This window comes from Falco naumanni, chromosome 13, assembly GCF_017639655.2.
Source record: "Falco naumanni isolate bFalNau1 chromosome 13, bFalNau1.pat, whole genome shotgun sequence".
Taxonomy (NCBI): domain Eukaryota; kingdom Metazoa; phylum Chordata; class Aves; order Falconiformes; family Falconidae; genus Falco; species Falco naumanni.
The window spans coordinates 29,882,791-29,896,322 of NC_054066.1; the positions used below are offsets into that span (position 1 = coordinate 29,882,791).

The window sequence follows — 13,532 nt, forward strand, 5'->3', positions numbered from 1 at the left end:
GCTCAACTTCACAGACATCTGCTAAGTCTGCTTTTTTTTTCGCTTGAGCTATGCACTTCCCACCCAGACCTCACAGCCCAGAGTCCATCCCTCTTGTGGTCAGTCGGCACAGAGGGAGCTGCAGCCCTGCAGCTGGAAAATACCCCCTGCTCCTGCACCAAGCCTGAAGCCAGCCCCTGCAGAGCTGCAGTCAGCTTTGTACAGCGCTCTGTCCAGCATTAAACATTCATGCTGCTTATACAGCGAACAGAAAAACATGGACTGTGACGGGCCCTCATGAAAGCTTAACCACGGCGTGACAGTGGGAGATGACAGCGAGCCCCAGGGGGTGTCAGGCAAATGGGATTCGGGTGCCGGCATGGGTCTGGGGGGAGCTGCTCCCTGAGCAGTACCAGCGCCCATAATCTCTTGGCATCACCTGGAGCACAGGTGGCAGCAGATGGGTGACCATGAGGCTGAGCACACCATGCCACAGACAGAGCTAGAGGAGATCATCAGCAGAATTTCAGATCTAAACAAATGGAGAGAAATTTTTAGCTTCCATGGGTAAGTTTTTTCTTCTGCTTCATTATCGCATTTTTAATTGCAGGTGTTTTTTTAATACAATTTTTTTCAGTTATGTTTTATCACAATACCTATGTGACCATGGAAAAAGGTCTTCAAGTACCCAGTAATGCAAGTACTACAGCTTTTACCCTTCCTTTCCCTTTGCAGTTCTTTCCTGTCTAGTCTCCTGTTTCTTCATATGTTAGCAATGCCTCTGCTGTGTTGGTTGTTGTTTTTTTTAATTTGTCTTTCATTTTCCCTTTTCAGCCTGGAAATCAGCAATACAACACACCAGGTAACTGTTTCTCTCAAAGGTCACATTTTGTATTTGTCTAGTGGTTTTTGCGACCGTTCCACCAGGTTAGCATACTGAGGAAAGCACACATCTATGTATGTAGCACAGCAGAGCATTTTTATGGAGATTTCTTCTGCTCCTCCTTTAAGAAACACATTTTCTTTAAATAATATAAAGGAGTGTCTTGCTGATCTAAATCAAAGTGACAAGAGTAGTCCAACATGAATTAACCTTTCGTTTAAAAGTAATGGTTTTCATGGTTGGTTTTAGAACACAGGAAGAAAGGATAACAAATTAAGATCTCTAGAATATAAATATTTGAAAAGCCTGCTGTGTCTTTAGGTTGAAAAGAGTGATGTTTGTTCCCTGTAGTTCAGACAAACACAACATTACTTTATACTCCAATCATTAGCTTGTAGGGACGTATTTGTAACGTTTGAGAAAAGCTGGAACTCAAACACACCAGCTGCCTCCCCTGCTGCTCTGTGAGCTCACCCCGGGCTGTTGTGCCCACCCCCCTGGGAATACGAGGCAGGGGGTAACTTTGGGTGCCTCACAGCCATGCGATGATGGCCTGTCTGCTCCTCTCTCTGTGCAGCGAGGCCAGGGCAGCGATGGCGATGGCCCACCTGCAGCTGGGAAGCATCACCCCCCCTCCACCGTGCCCAGGCCCTTCCTGCTGTCTCCAGACACAGGTGGCCAGCCCATCTCCTTGGAAATGGCAACGGTGAGCATGCCTGCTGAATTAAGCATGAGCTGTAATTTAATCTCATTGAAAGAAAGAGACTCGAATGTCACCTGGCGTTCTGGGAGGCCCGTGGGCTGCAGGCTGCAGTTAGCCGTAACAGAAGTACATAACTGTAATGATTTATTTACGAGACTTTTAAAGAACACTGCTGCAACACAACCTTAAAACTGATATACAATAATTCTCATTAGATAACAGGTCAAATGACAAAGTGCAATGTTTCCCTGCTCTTTGGTGCTTTCCTAGTGAATAGCCCCAGAACAGGAGGCAGAAGGCCATGAGGTCAGTAACATATTTCTACTCTCACCCAAATATCTGGTGTTGACAGCACTCACGAGAGTGCCCACTGCCCCTGCTCGTGGGAAGAGCCTTCGCCAGAAGCTCGGGGGGGTTCTGTGGGTGATGGCAGAATGGGCTATAGTGCCAGCTTTACTGCCCGTGACCCCCCACACCAAACTAGTCCCCTGTCACTTGGGCACAACCTTCATGAGAAGCTCAAGGGCATAATACCAGAGGTGAAAGCCTGGCCAGGGCTGCATTACTGGATGTACACTGGAAAAATCTCCAGCCCTGAAGAGATTTAGATACACAACCGTGCTTACTGTCAGCTTCATGTGAATCCACTCCTCCAGTTCACAACCCACTCGCACAAATCACCCAGATCAGCAGCAAGTAATTTTCAATGGGAAGAGCCATGATGCATGTTTGGTTTCCTTTGCTCAGCGAATACATCATTCACAAAAATTAAAATTAATTAGAAAACATGTTCCAGGTGGGCCGTCACTGTGTCCACAGACTGGCAGTGGTGCCAGGAGGCAAGCTCACCCCTCCAGACACCCGCACCCTGGCAGGTCCCTCGCAGCACGCAGCACAGGAGAGGGAGGGGGCAGCCAGGGCCAGCACCCCCTGGCCATGGGGCAGTGTGCTTGTGTTAAAAGTCACCATAAATGAAACTCAGCGGCACAGCGACAGCAGGCAGAGCTATTTTAGGTAGGAGCCACATGTTTTTTTGAACTTTCTCTTTTAATTCAGCTGCCAACCCAAAAGCTGGCTGTGCGTGCCAAGACAGGTACTAGACACAGGACACGCTCCACAATGGCCACATGGGCCCTCCGAGGTGGGGGCCACAGATGAACCCTGCTCTGCTCCCCACCAGCACTGCACTGCGCCGCTGCTGTACAGGGGGCTTGCACGGGCAAACACAGGTGTTTAGCTCTGTCCTCAGAGGCCCTGCTGATGACGATGGGCACCTTGACCAGGTCTTCCGCCAAGAGATGTGGTGTTTCTGAAGGTAAACTATTTACACACTGCAACTGTACTTCACAGGGGTGGCTGAATGCTGAGTCAAGCACACTGTATTAACCACAAACATCATCTTTGCTTTGAAATTATGGGGCCTGATTCTCAGGAGACAATTTTACACCACTCTGGCTGCAAGCATACATGCTGAACCTGTATCCTGAGGGCCTTCTGACATTAAACATCCTTCACAACACTAGGATGTGAAGGGAACAGAACCCAGCGCATCCTTCTCCTCCTCGACAGGGGCTGAGAAAGCTGCTATTTGGAAACCTGTTCCACCTCTTCAGCTGTGAATGGGAAAAAGCGTACTTCAGGTTTCACGAGCCGTACTCTGACCTGGCCTATGCTTTGGAAGCAGAGAAGGTAAATGTTTCCGTGCAACAACTGGCACTGTCTCCCCAATGTCTCTGGGGAGTCACCTTTGGGAGCTGGAAGCCAGCACTGGGTGCCTCAGCAGTGCACATGCCTCCTGTCTGTGCTCTACACGCCTGCACCCCACATTTGCACCTCACCACTGTGCACCCCTGCACCCCATGCCTGTACCCTATGCTCTGCATGCCTGCATTCCATACTTACACCTTGCGCTCTGCACACACTTGCACCTCACACTCTGCATGCCTGCACACCACACTGCATGCTGCCCAGCTGAGCTTTCTCCATAGGACAGGTGCTATGGGCTTCCAACCACAGTCACACTCCACAGCTGTCCTGAGCAAAGCTCCACCTGCCCTGGCAGTGGAGGTGCTGAAATGTGTCTGAAGTGGGATGAGCTGTCCTGATCCAGCAGCACGCTGCAGCCACAAACTTTAAATACCATGGTACTAAAAGTTTCCAAAGCAAAGGCTCAAGAGAGAAGCAGCAGGCTGTTGTAAGTGGGCACAAATAAGCAGTACTTGCCTGTTTCTATTTTGGCAATTAGTTGCCTATTTCCTGCTGACCCACCTGGAAATCAAATAAGTGAATTTACTGACATCTTCATTTACTGAATAAGGGAGATTCTCTTCTTCCTTATTTACCATCATTACACTGCCCCCCAAAAAGCAGAAGACTAAGATACACACTTAAAATTGCAAATTTTAAGGAGATTAAAATGGTTTTTACAAATGCAGGTGAAACACTCTGAGTTGAGAGGCTCTGTGACTGCAGAGAGAACAACAGCCCTGACAGGTTCAGCCAGCACAGCAAGTAGCAGGCATGGTCACCCTTGTGCATGGCCTCACATCAGCCCCATGCTGCCTTGAGACTCTGGTCCCTTTGCTGCGACGCTGGAGGAGAGAAACAAACCATGGCACTTCTTGGCATACACGGTACCCAGAGTACAAAGCCCTTCCCTGCAGCTGCAGCACTGCAAGGGACAGACCCCTGCCCAGGACCTCCCCTCCCCATGAACACTCAGCCAGGGCCACGCTGGAGCCTTTTCCTGCATAAAGCCTTCTTGGTTTTAGGCACATATGATATTTTTCAATTTACTTTTCCATTTCTCTCAGGAGTTGTAAACATGACTTCTGAATTCCCATGTCAGCGACACTGACAGTGGGATGGCTCACGCTGGCCAGGGACTGCTATGATTTACAGGAGACTGACACAGCACGTGCTAGTTCAGGCACTGGGGAATGTTGTCTTTTCTGTTTCTAGTGGGGACCAAGAGCCATTCTGATGGCTGTACAAGCACACATCATCAAGTACCTGCTCTTTGTAAGAAACACGGAATATACTCATCTGGAAAGGTAAGTAGCTGAGCCTTCTTCCCATGGGACATACGGAAACGATTTCCTTGCATTATCTGGACTAAGACAGACTAGCACCAGGCTCTAGGTTTAACCAAATTAGACCCAAGTTCAGGTTCACAGCTACAGGTGAGGATTTGCATGCAGCAGAAAAGCCTTGTCTGACACCCAGGCAACACTTTCTCCCACGAAAACGTTCAATTTGTAAAAGTAGTGATTGCTCCTTCATCCCGCTCCCTGGTGCCACCCCCTCTGTCTCCCGCACCGCAGGCTGTGCAGGATAAACCGGCGGGAGCAAGGGGAGGCGCTGGCTGCAGCCCTGGCAGACACCCTGTGGGCAGCAGGAGAAGGTGGGAGAGCCGTGATCTGCCTCGTCACTGCAGCCATCCACGTAATGCCAAGCAGAGGCTACAAAGCCGACAACTTCACAGAAAGAGTAAGTACAAAAATGCCTTCTGCAAACAGGATTTTCTTTAAAGACATTTGGCCTGAAATCCTTAAAGACGAGAAACGTAAAATCTTATAAACCTGTTCCCTAATGTACAGGGCATCGCAAACTGTGAGCACTTTAGAGCCACGTCCCAGCGGCAGCCTGTAAGACACTCCTGCCTCCTCACAGAGGCCTTAGGGCAGTCCGGAGGCTGCCATTCCCTTTCGTTAAAGGCTATCTTCCTTCTCCCACAAAAAGCAGAAACCAGCTAACGTTAAGGAGTTCCTCTAACTCTTCATATAGAGAGCTGAACTGCTCAGTTTAGGAAGGGGCATTACTGCATTATTCTAGCACTTGTCTAAAGGGAACACTGGATTAAAAAGCTCAACTTTTTGATATAATTGATGTTTCCTTTACAAAATCTTCCCCTACACTTGTGCCTGACAGATCCAGCTGTTTGAGTTCTCTGAGAAAGCAGCAGCTCAGAAGTTCATTTTTGACCATATAAACTGTGTAAGTATGGGGTATCTGCTTTATTCTGAGTTACCGTGTTGCTTGCTTACGTCTTATTTCCCATTCGAAAGCGGACCTTAAGGAGCTCATTCGTATCACCTTCAGCAGGACATTCAGACTGTTAATGTACAGTTAGTTCATGGATTATGTTCAGCCTTTCCTATGGGAAGTGATCATGCTCCCACTAAAATTCCCAGGACTTTGTACATTACTCAAATATGAGATACAGTTCCTTGCAATTTCAGCAAAAATCTGGGAAAAAAAGTGTACAAAACCAGTTCAGCCAATAACTGGAAGTTTCTTCTTCCCCCCCCCATCCCCCCCTTTTTTTTTTAACCTGAACCTATTCAACAAAATTAGTTGCAAAACCTTCCTGGAATAACACATTATTAATTTGGCTCAACATACTCACTTAAGGTTGTATTAAAGCAGAGGAATTGTTTTAATTAAACAACATATACCTGCCATAATTACTCCCCTGTGATTACCTGTTTCTTTTTCCAGTTCAAAGATGAAGGAAGTCACGGAGTAATCCTATTTTTATACAGTTTACTCTTCTCTAGGACACTTGAAAGGTATTATTTCATTTTAAAAATATTTTCCTCTGGTTTAGTTAAATCTTCTGAAATGGTATTTTCCTTGTTTTACTTTAAATGTCTATTCTTAGTCGAATGTGGAGAAGCAACTGTCCAAGGGGCAGACACAGACCCGCTGGCCAGACCCGTGTTTCACAGATACGGATCTGCCTGCACAGGCAGGAGAAGGCAGGAGGGGCAGCAGAGAGAAGAGAAACCCTTTGCACACACAGCAAAAATAATGCACTGTATAACACCAGGAGTTATCTCACCTGTAGTCACTGTTACAGTCAATTACACTTAAACAGGAAAATCACAAGAAGTTTATTTGAACACAGAACTCTGCCAGTGTTACTATGCTGGCAGAGGTGACTGAGAAGTCTTCCTAAATCCGATGTAATTAGATTTGGGTAAAGATGCTTTAGAAAGGTACAGAGGCATATTTATACCAATATAAAACATGATTCACACCAATGTGACACTATGATAGCTATTTAACAAAAAATTGCACTGCTACTTCAAATAGTTGTGTCCAGGCTACACCAGAGTGTACGTGAGGCTGTTCAACAGTAACTGCAGCGAGGGAAATCTCGTGGGGTTGCATCTGACTCTAAATTAGAATTTTAGGAATGGATCTGAAGTGCAAGAGCTCCAACTGAGCATAAAACTGCTGTGCCAGGATAGCACTGCTGTGCCAGGATAGCACTGCTGTGCCAGGATAGCACTGCTGTGCCAGGAGCAAACAGAATGAATGAGTCTATGCAATTTCTTCCTGCTGCCTGTTAATCAGACAATGATGTACAGCAATCCCCTCCGGCACTGATTTGGCGCTACTGTAACACTCCGTGCTTGGTTGTACAGGGTCCAAGAAGATCTAGACTGCACAGCAGCTCCTCTCTTAAAATTCGGTTTTGGAAACATCACCTGTACACAGGTAAAATTAGCCTCATTTCTCAAATTCTCACTTTGTATTATTCCCACATTTGATTTAGGAAAAAAATCTCACTTGTTAATCCAGTATTAAAAAAAAGCATAAAGCCGCAGAAAAATATTTTGCAACTTTTCATCGTGACTGTCCATTTAAAAAACAGATGATGACGATAATAGTAACAACAACAGTAAAGCCACAGGTAGTCTGGCGCTCCTCTGCTCATGACAGCAATGGGAGCAGGACACCAGCTGCTGTTCTGCAAAGGACTTTTGCTCTGCTGCCTGATGGCGTGACCGAGGCCGTTTCCTTGCAGGCCATGCTCAGTCTGCTCCTAACAGGCCGAGCCAGCCCGCACAAGCTCAACGGCAGCCGGGGGCCAGGGCCCAGCAGTGAGGGCACGGAGGCACAGTGGCGGAGGGGCCCGGTGGGCTACCTGCACTGGGACAGGGCACAGGCAGAGCAGCAGGTGAGTGCTGGCGCAGCCCCGCAGCTGGGGTGTACCTGGGGTCCGTGCACCAGACACTGAGGCTTCAGGGCCAACAGCTGTGCCCAGCGCCGGGCTGTCCCCCTCTCCCAGGTGTGCCCCAGGCTGAGGACACCCCGGCTGCCCATCTGGCTGTGCAGCGTCAGCGGGAGGTACAGCGTTCTCTTTGGCACCGACAGCCAGCTCCTCTCCGACTGGAAAATGGAGAGAGTCTTCCACCTGTACTTCTACAGCGGGCAGCAGGAGCAGAGAAAAACAGCCCGTCTAACCATAGGTACGCTCACGCTTACTGGGGCAGGAGGGGAGGTGTGGCTGTCACACACAGATGGTGCACAGCACTGCCGTGTGTATAGCGGGTGAGTCTACTTACACATACAATTCAATGCTCTGTATTTAATATATTAATACTTACACACACTGTATATAACATTAACCTTTCATGGAATTTGAGGATCCTACTCCAAACAACAGCGTAAAAAGACACGAATAAAAACCTGGCTTTGAAAGGACCATGACCACTTTGGAAGGGGTAATGCTCTCCAGCAGGTAGCACATTGCTGGGACAACCTATAGGAGTATTTTCTATAGAAGTAGTAACTCCTGAGTCCCTGCATAAACTACGGTTTGCCAACACCCCCCCAAGCCCACAGCTGGTTCCTGGGCATGGTGGGTGCTCAGCGCTGGCACAGCCACGGCCGAGCTGTTCTCCAGTGCTGGAAGGTGGAGCAGGGCTCTGGTGGGCAGGTGCCCAGTGGGCTGCCAGCAGGATAGAGCCTATCGCACCCACAGAGCATGCAGCAGGGCGGCACCGGGCTCACCTCTCTGGGCACAGAGCCCGTGACCTCGTCCCAGCATGGCGACAGGCAGGACTTTGCCATTTTTTCCCCTATTCCCAGATGCGGCCAAAGAGTTTTTATTGGAGAAATGACTTTTTCCAGATAAAAGATGCAACTGCCACTTTGGTGTTACAGACTCAATAGGGATATATTGTTTAAAACAGTGTTTCATCTCCCATTGCTATTAAGCCCCCTTCAGACCAATACAAATGCCCTGCTGACTAAGCATCCTAGAACAACTAGTTGGGAGAAGGGAAACCTACAAACACATACTCCTCTCATGCGACAAATCCCAGGAGAGAATGTTCCTGTAAGTGCAAAGTTTAAATACAAATGGAAGCAGAATCTTTGCTTCACGATTAGTTCAACGTTTTGAATAAACCTATTTCTAATGCAGCGACGCTGGCATGCAGGGTGGGTTAACAGCCTGCTTTCAGCATCCAACTTAAACTTCAGTTTATATTTTCCTGCGCAGCAGCCAGGTGCCGCTGTGACTCTCATGTTCCCCCTCAAGTTTTAAATCCGCACCAAAAGTGAACTGCTCCTTGTAGCATCAAATGGGCTGCAAACCAGGCTGCTTGCTTAGGATGCAAGTTTCTTGTTTCTCCGTGCCACTGTGCCCCATTTACCTTCGCTTTCTGAATGTCCAGGCCCTTTTCCTCGCTCTCTTTTCACTATGGCATTTAAAGTAACGTAAGAAACTTGAAATCACCACATGAAAGGCTAAATTTGCAGGAAAGAAGGGCGAGTCCAGATTCACCGTCATGATAGGCAGCACGGCCACAGATAAGGATGTGTGCAGCTGTTCAGAAAACAATATGCAAATATACCCTGCAGGGAGTCGAGCGCTGCATTTATAGCACCTGAATTTCCCAAGTTGGGGGCCTGCACAGCACAGGGGGCAGCACCCACTGGCCCAGGGCGGCCAAGTTGGGGCAGGGCAGGTGCCACACGTGCAGCAATCCAGCCACTTCTGCCTTTTTTTTTTGGGGGGTGGGGGGGGGGGTGGGGGGGGGGGGTGGTAAGACTTTTTTTTAAACTGCATTTCCTTTCCAGACACTCATTCACATCACTGGGAAAAGGACCAAAGCGAAGACCCAAGCAGCCCAGGGAAGAGGCGTCCGTCTGTGGAGATGGCAATCAGGACCAAGTGGGCAGGCGCAACAGTCAACTGGAATGGGACAGACCCCTTCTTTTGAGGAGTCAAACGGGACAGATCCCTCGTTCTGAGGAGTGCCAGCATCTCCCACTTGCTGCCAGTTCCACCAAACACTGTGGTCTGGAGGAGACAAAAGGCTTTCACCAATAAAACAGCCTTTGGTGCCCTGAGTGGATACGCTGTTCAGCAAGGCATTACACCTGCTGCAAAAGCCCGTGCCAGTGAAGAACAGTCACAAGTGGCACTGCCTCACGGCATACACTTCCCAGGTGGTAGGATGGAAGTTCTGCTTCCCACAGCAGCTGGCAGAAAAAGGAAAGAGGGTGGCAATTTGCTTTCCTCGTGCGCCCAGGTGACCTCTGAATTGAACAGAAATTCCAGAAGGGGGGCAATGACAAGTGCAGACCCCACATTAGCTTGCTAACCAGCAGGGTCCTCACCCTGGCTGGGTGAATCTCAGGTTGGTTACGACCACTTCTTTTTTATTATTTTTGTAAAATTCAAACCGTTTAAACCAAACTTCTGGATCACTTGCAGAAAGGTTATTGTTCTCAGTACAGTTGTCACTAGCAACACACATTTTGGTATGACTAATAGGTCTTTTTTGGGTGATGTCTATAAAAAAGAAGCGGAAAGTGATTAACGTGAGCAAGGAGCGATGTGCACTGCCCGCGCTCACCAGGCTGCTGGAGGGTGCCAGAACTTAGCCATGCTCAGAGTCAGTAAAACCACTGAATCATAGAATCATTCAGGCTGGAAAAGACCTTCAAGAGCCGAGTCCAAGCATTAACCCAGCACAGCCAAGTCCACCACTAAACTATGTCCCTAAGGGCCACGTCTACATATGTTAAATACCTCCAGGGAGCACCCAAAACCTGGGGGCACTGGCGAGAGGGCAGCCCCCAGCACCAGCCACGGAGCCTCCCGCACAAGCCAGAGCCAGAGGGTGCTGGCAGATGACAGGCAGCCTGCCTGCAGGCAGCAGGGCACCCACCCCACCAGAACCTCCTACCAGACTGGGGAGGCCACACTGCCCACCTAACAGCACCTGGGGCTGCCCGCAGGGGCTGTGCATCAGAGCCAGGGTCAAAAGGGTGGAGAAGAGCCCACCCCAAGGCAGGGACCTTGCAACGAGACACTGCAAGACAGCACTGATTTTAACTGGGGAATGCCAGCATGCGCTTATGCAAATAATGAATTAATAATGAATAAATGAAACTGTGCAATAAATGCTAACAAAGCTCAGTCACTGAGCACAACATGGTATATTGTGAGGCTAGTATGCCATATAATACTAAACGGGTTACTATAGAGACAAAAAGGTGTGAAGACCAGCCTTCCAGAGCTGTTTTCCACAGTGAGGAGGCAGCACCAGCCCTTCCCCTTGCTCTCAACGAGCCATGGGCACAGTCAGCACACCCTGCCCTGCCTGCACTAGCTCTCACTGGTGCAGCAGAGAGGGGCCCCAGCACTGCTGAGCCAGTGCCAGCACATCACCCTGCCATCACTGCGCTGGCAAGGCCAGCCACCGGTGCAGGCTGGGGAACAGGGCGTCAGGAGCAGGGTCCCCCATCCCTTCGGCTGTACCATCACCCCCAGACACCTGTCTCTCACCCCAGCCCCTGCTCAGGCACACCCCACTGCTCCCCATCCTGCTCACAAAACTGGATGAAGCAAACACCCATCTGCTAAAGACAGAAAAAGGAAGGGAAACCATGCTGTATCAGACTGCAGGAACAGACACCCTCACCACCTCCCTCGGGCTTTCATCCTTCTGCCCCCACGTCTTCATGTCTTTTTATAACCTTGCAGCGCAGGACTAAATTTAAACTGTTGATTTCCCTCAATGAGAATCAAGTCCTTGCTCATTTCTCTGAGGGGGCATATCACACTTATGGGTGCTTCAAAAATGAGAAGCAATGATGACACAATCTGGCTATTAGTCAAGCTTGTCTGAAAAAACCCCCACAGCTCCAGCACCTCAGAAAGCTCTGTCCTTGTGACAGGGGCAACAGCTACAGTTTTTCACTTCTAGTCTGCAAATTTCTTTGCAGAAGAGAAATAAACCTTGCAAAAAACCCCCATGCATCCCACAGATACTCAGGGGTGCTGTCATGCCCTGAAATACAGGAATATGGGGGGGGGGGGGGGGGGGGGGGGGGGGGGGGGGGGGCGGAATCAGGGGCTACCTAGCAAGGAATGTGAGCAACAAATCCAGACGCACACAAATGAAACTCATGCCATGTTTTGGCACCTTGCACGAGTCAATCTCAAGGACGAAACAAGTATCAGAGCCTCTGCCAGCTCATGGACAAGCTGCAGGTTTTCACCTCCAAGGCAGTCACACAAGAATGGAGAAATGGGATCAGCTGCAATGAAAAGGCTGTTGGGGCCACACATCTCCTCTGAAGACAAACTTTCCTGGCAGGTAGGAAAGCTGTCAGCTCCTCCCCACACCGATGTGCCAGCATCTGTCAGTCTCGGCTGGGCACTGCCGCTTCCCTCCCACCCACCGCCCTCCTCTTCCCAGCCACATAGCTTCAGAAAGTGGTGGAAACAGCCATAATCTGTGGGGCTCATCTCCCGCACAGATCTGGTCACCAATGGGCAATGGGCTCTGAAGCTGCAGAGGAGACAAGCACAGCTCGTTTCTGTATTTACCACCGTTTTACAAATTATCTTTCTATTGCAAATAATTATTCTTATGGCACAGCATAGTAATCCACAGCACCGCAGGGAGCCAGGCTGTGGTTATCTCCAGAGACCGGTGTCTTCTTTAGCAGAGGATCAGTAACCCTGAAGCGAGTCAGTGGCAGCCTCATACCTTTCTGGCACCAGCTCAAAGTCTGACTTGTGCTTTCCCATTTATCCCAAGAAGAAATGGACTCTATTCAGAGTATCTTTAAACCTGACACCAACCTTCTAAAATCTATTTTGTACATTATTTGTTTCAGAGGAGTCTTTGGGGCTGCTAGAAAAAAGAAAGAAGAGGGACAGCCACATTCTGACATTTTTAAAAAATATTTTTTTTTACATATATAGCTTAAATAACATATTTTTAAATTATCCTGTATTATAGAAAGCACAGAAAACCCCATGTTTTATTTGTGTAAACATCCACAGCATTTCAATCTATTTGTGACAAGGCTCTTATTTTTCCCTCTTCCCTATTCCACAGAACATAAATAAACCACAAACCAACCAAGAGGTCTTCTCCAAGACCATAGGATTATTCTGGCCTTGTTTTCATGCCAGGCTGTGGGATCATGGGGAAGAGAACTCAGCACTCCAGGATGGAGACTAGAATCTCAGGGCCTATCAGCTTTGATTGCCTCAAAAGACACATGCATATGCCCATAGCAAAGTTTTTCAATAGCTTTTACAAACCAAGTTCTCTGTTTTGTTTTGATATAACCTATAGATAAAAAAGGTAAGAGGGAAATTTCTCAAAAATCTTAGTAACTCAGTAGCCTTTTTTAGTCTATATATTGTATGGCCATACAGTTTCTAGAGAAAATGGTACAAACATCTCAATTATACCATGTCTGAATCTATTATTTTTCCCCCAGCAGTTAGTTATTAAAGACTTTGGCTTCCTGTTGTGAATTCAGTTTTAATTGGAAGCATTTTGGTAAGCCCTTTGTGAAGATTTTAAGCACAATTTTATTCCAAGATGCCAAAATACTGTCACTCTTTGATCGTGATTTTAGATATTATTTTTTTTAAACTACTCACTGTAACTCACAAATCTTCCCTTGGTACCATCTGACTTCTAGGGCTCGTGGAAAGACAGCTGTCACAGGCTTCATTCAGTGCAGCACTTGGTTCCTATAAAAATGCACAGGTGCTTATTTCCGTTTGTGCTTTCCTGGTGAAGCCCACCCTATGTGATCTTGTTAATTTGTACCTGATAAAGCCCAAGGCCTTTTCAATACACCCCAATGCACAGTGCATTATCAAATGATTTCTCAAAACAGCAAAGGAAA

At 48.1% G+C, this 13,532-nt stretch overlaps 1 protein-coding gene across 1 annotated transcript; it reads left to right on the forward strand.

The window, feature by feature from the left end:
* The first annotated feature begins 271 nt into the window (after positions 1-271).
* On the forward strand, positions 272-10,713 carry MINDY4B (MINDY family member 4B). The gene is made up of 9 exons (XM_040613605.1): positions 272-546; positions 814-841; positions 1,440-1,568; positions 3,135-3,254; positions 4,527-4,618; positions 4,889-5,054; positions 5,496-5,631; positions 7,595-7,825; positions 9,444-10,713. Exons 1-9 carry the CDS (start codon positions 440-442, stop codon positions 9,584-9,586), a joined length of 1,152 nt encoding a protein of 383 aa, XP_040469539.1. The 5' UTR covers positions 272-439; the 3' UTR covers positions 9,587-10,713.
* Positions 10,714-13,532: the final 2,819 nt, after the last annotated feature.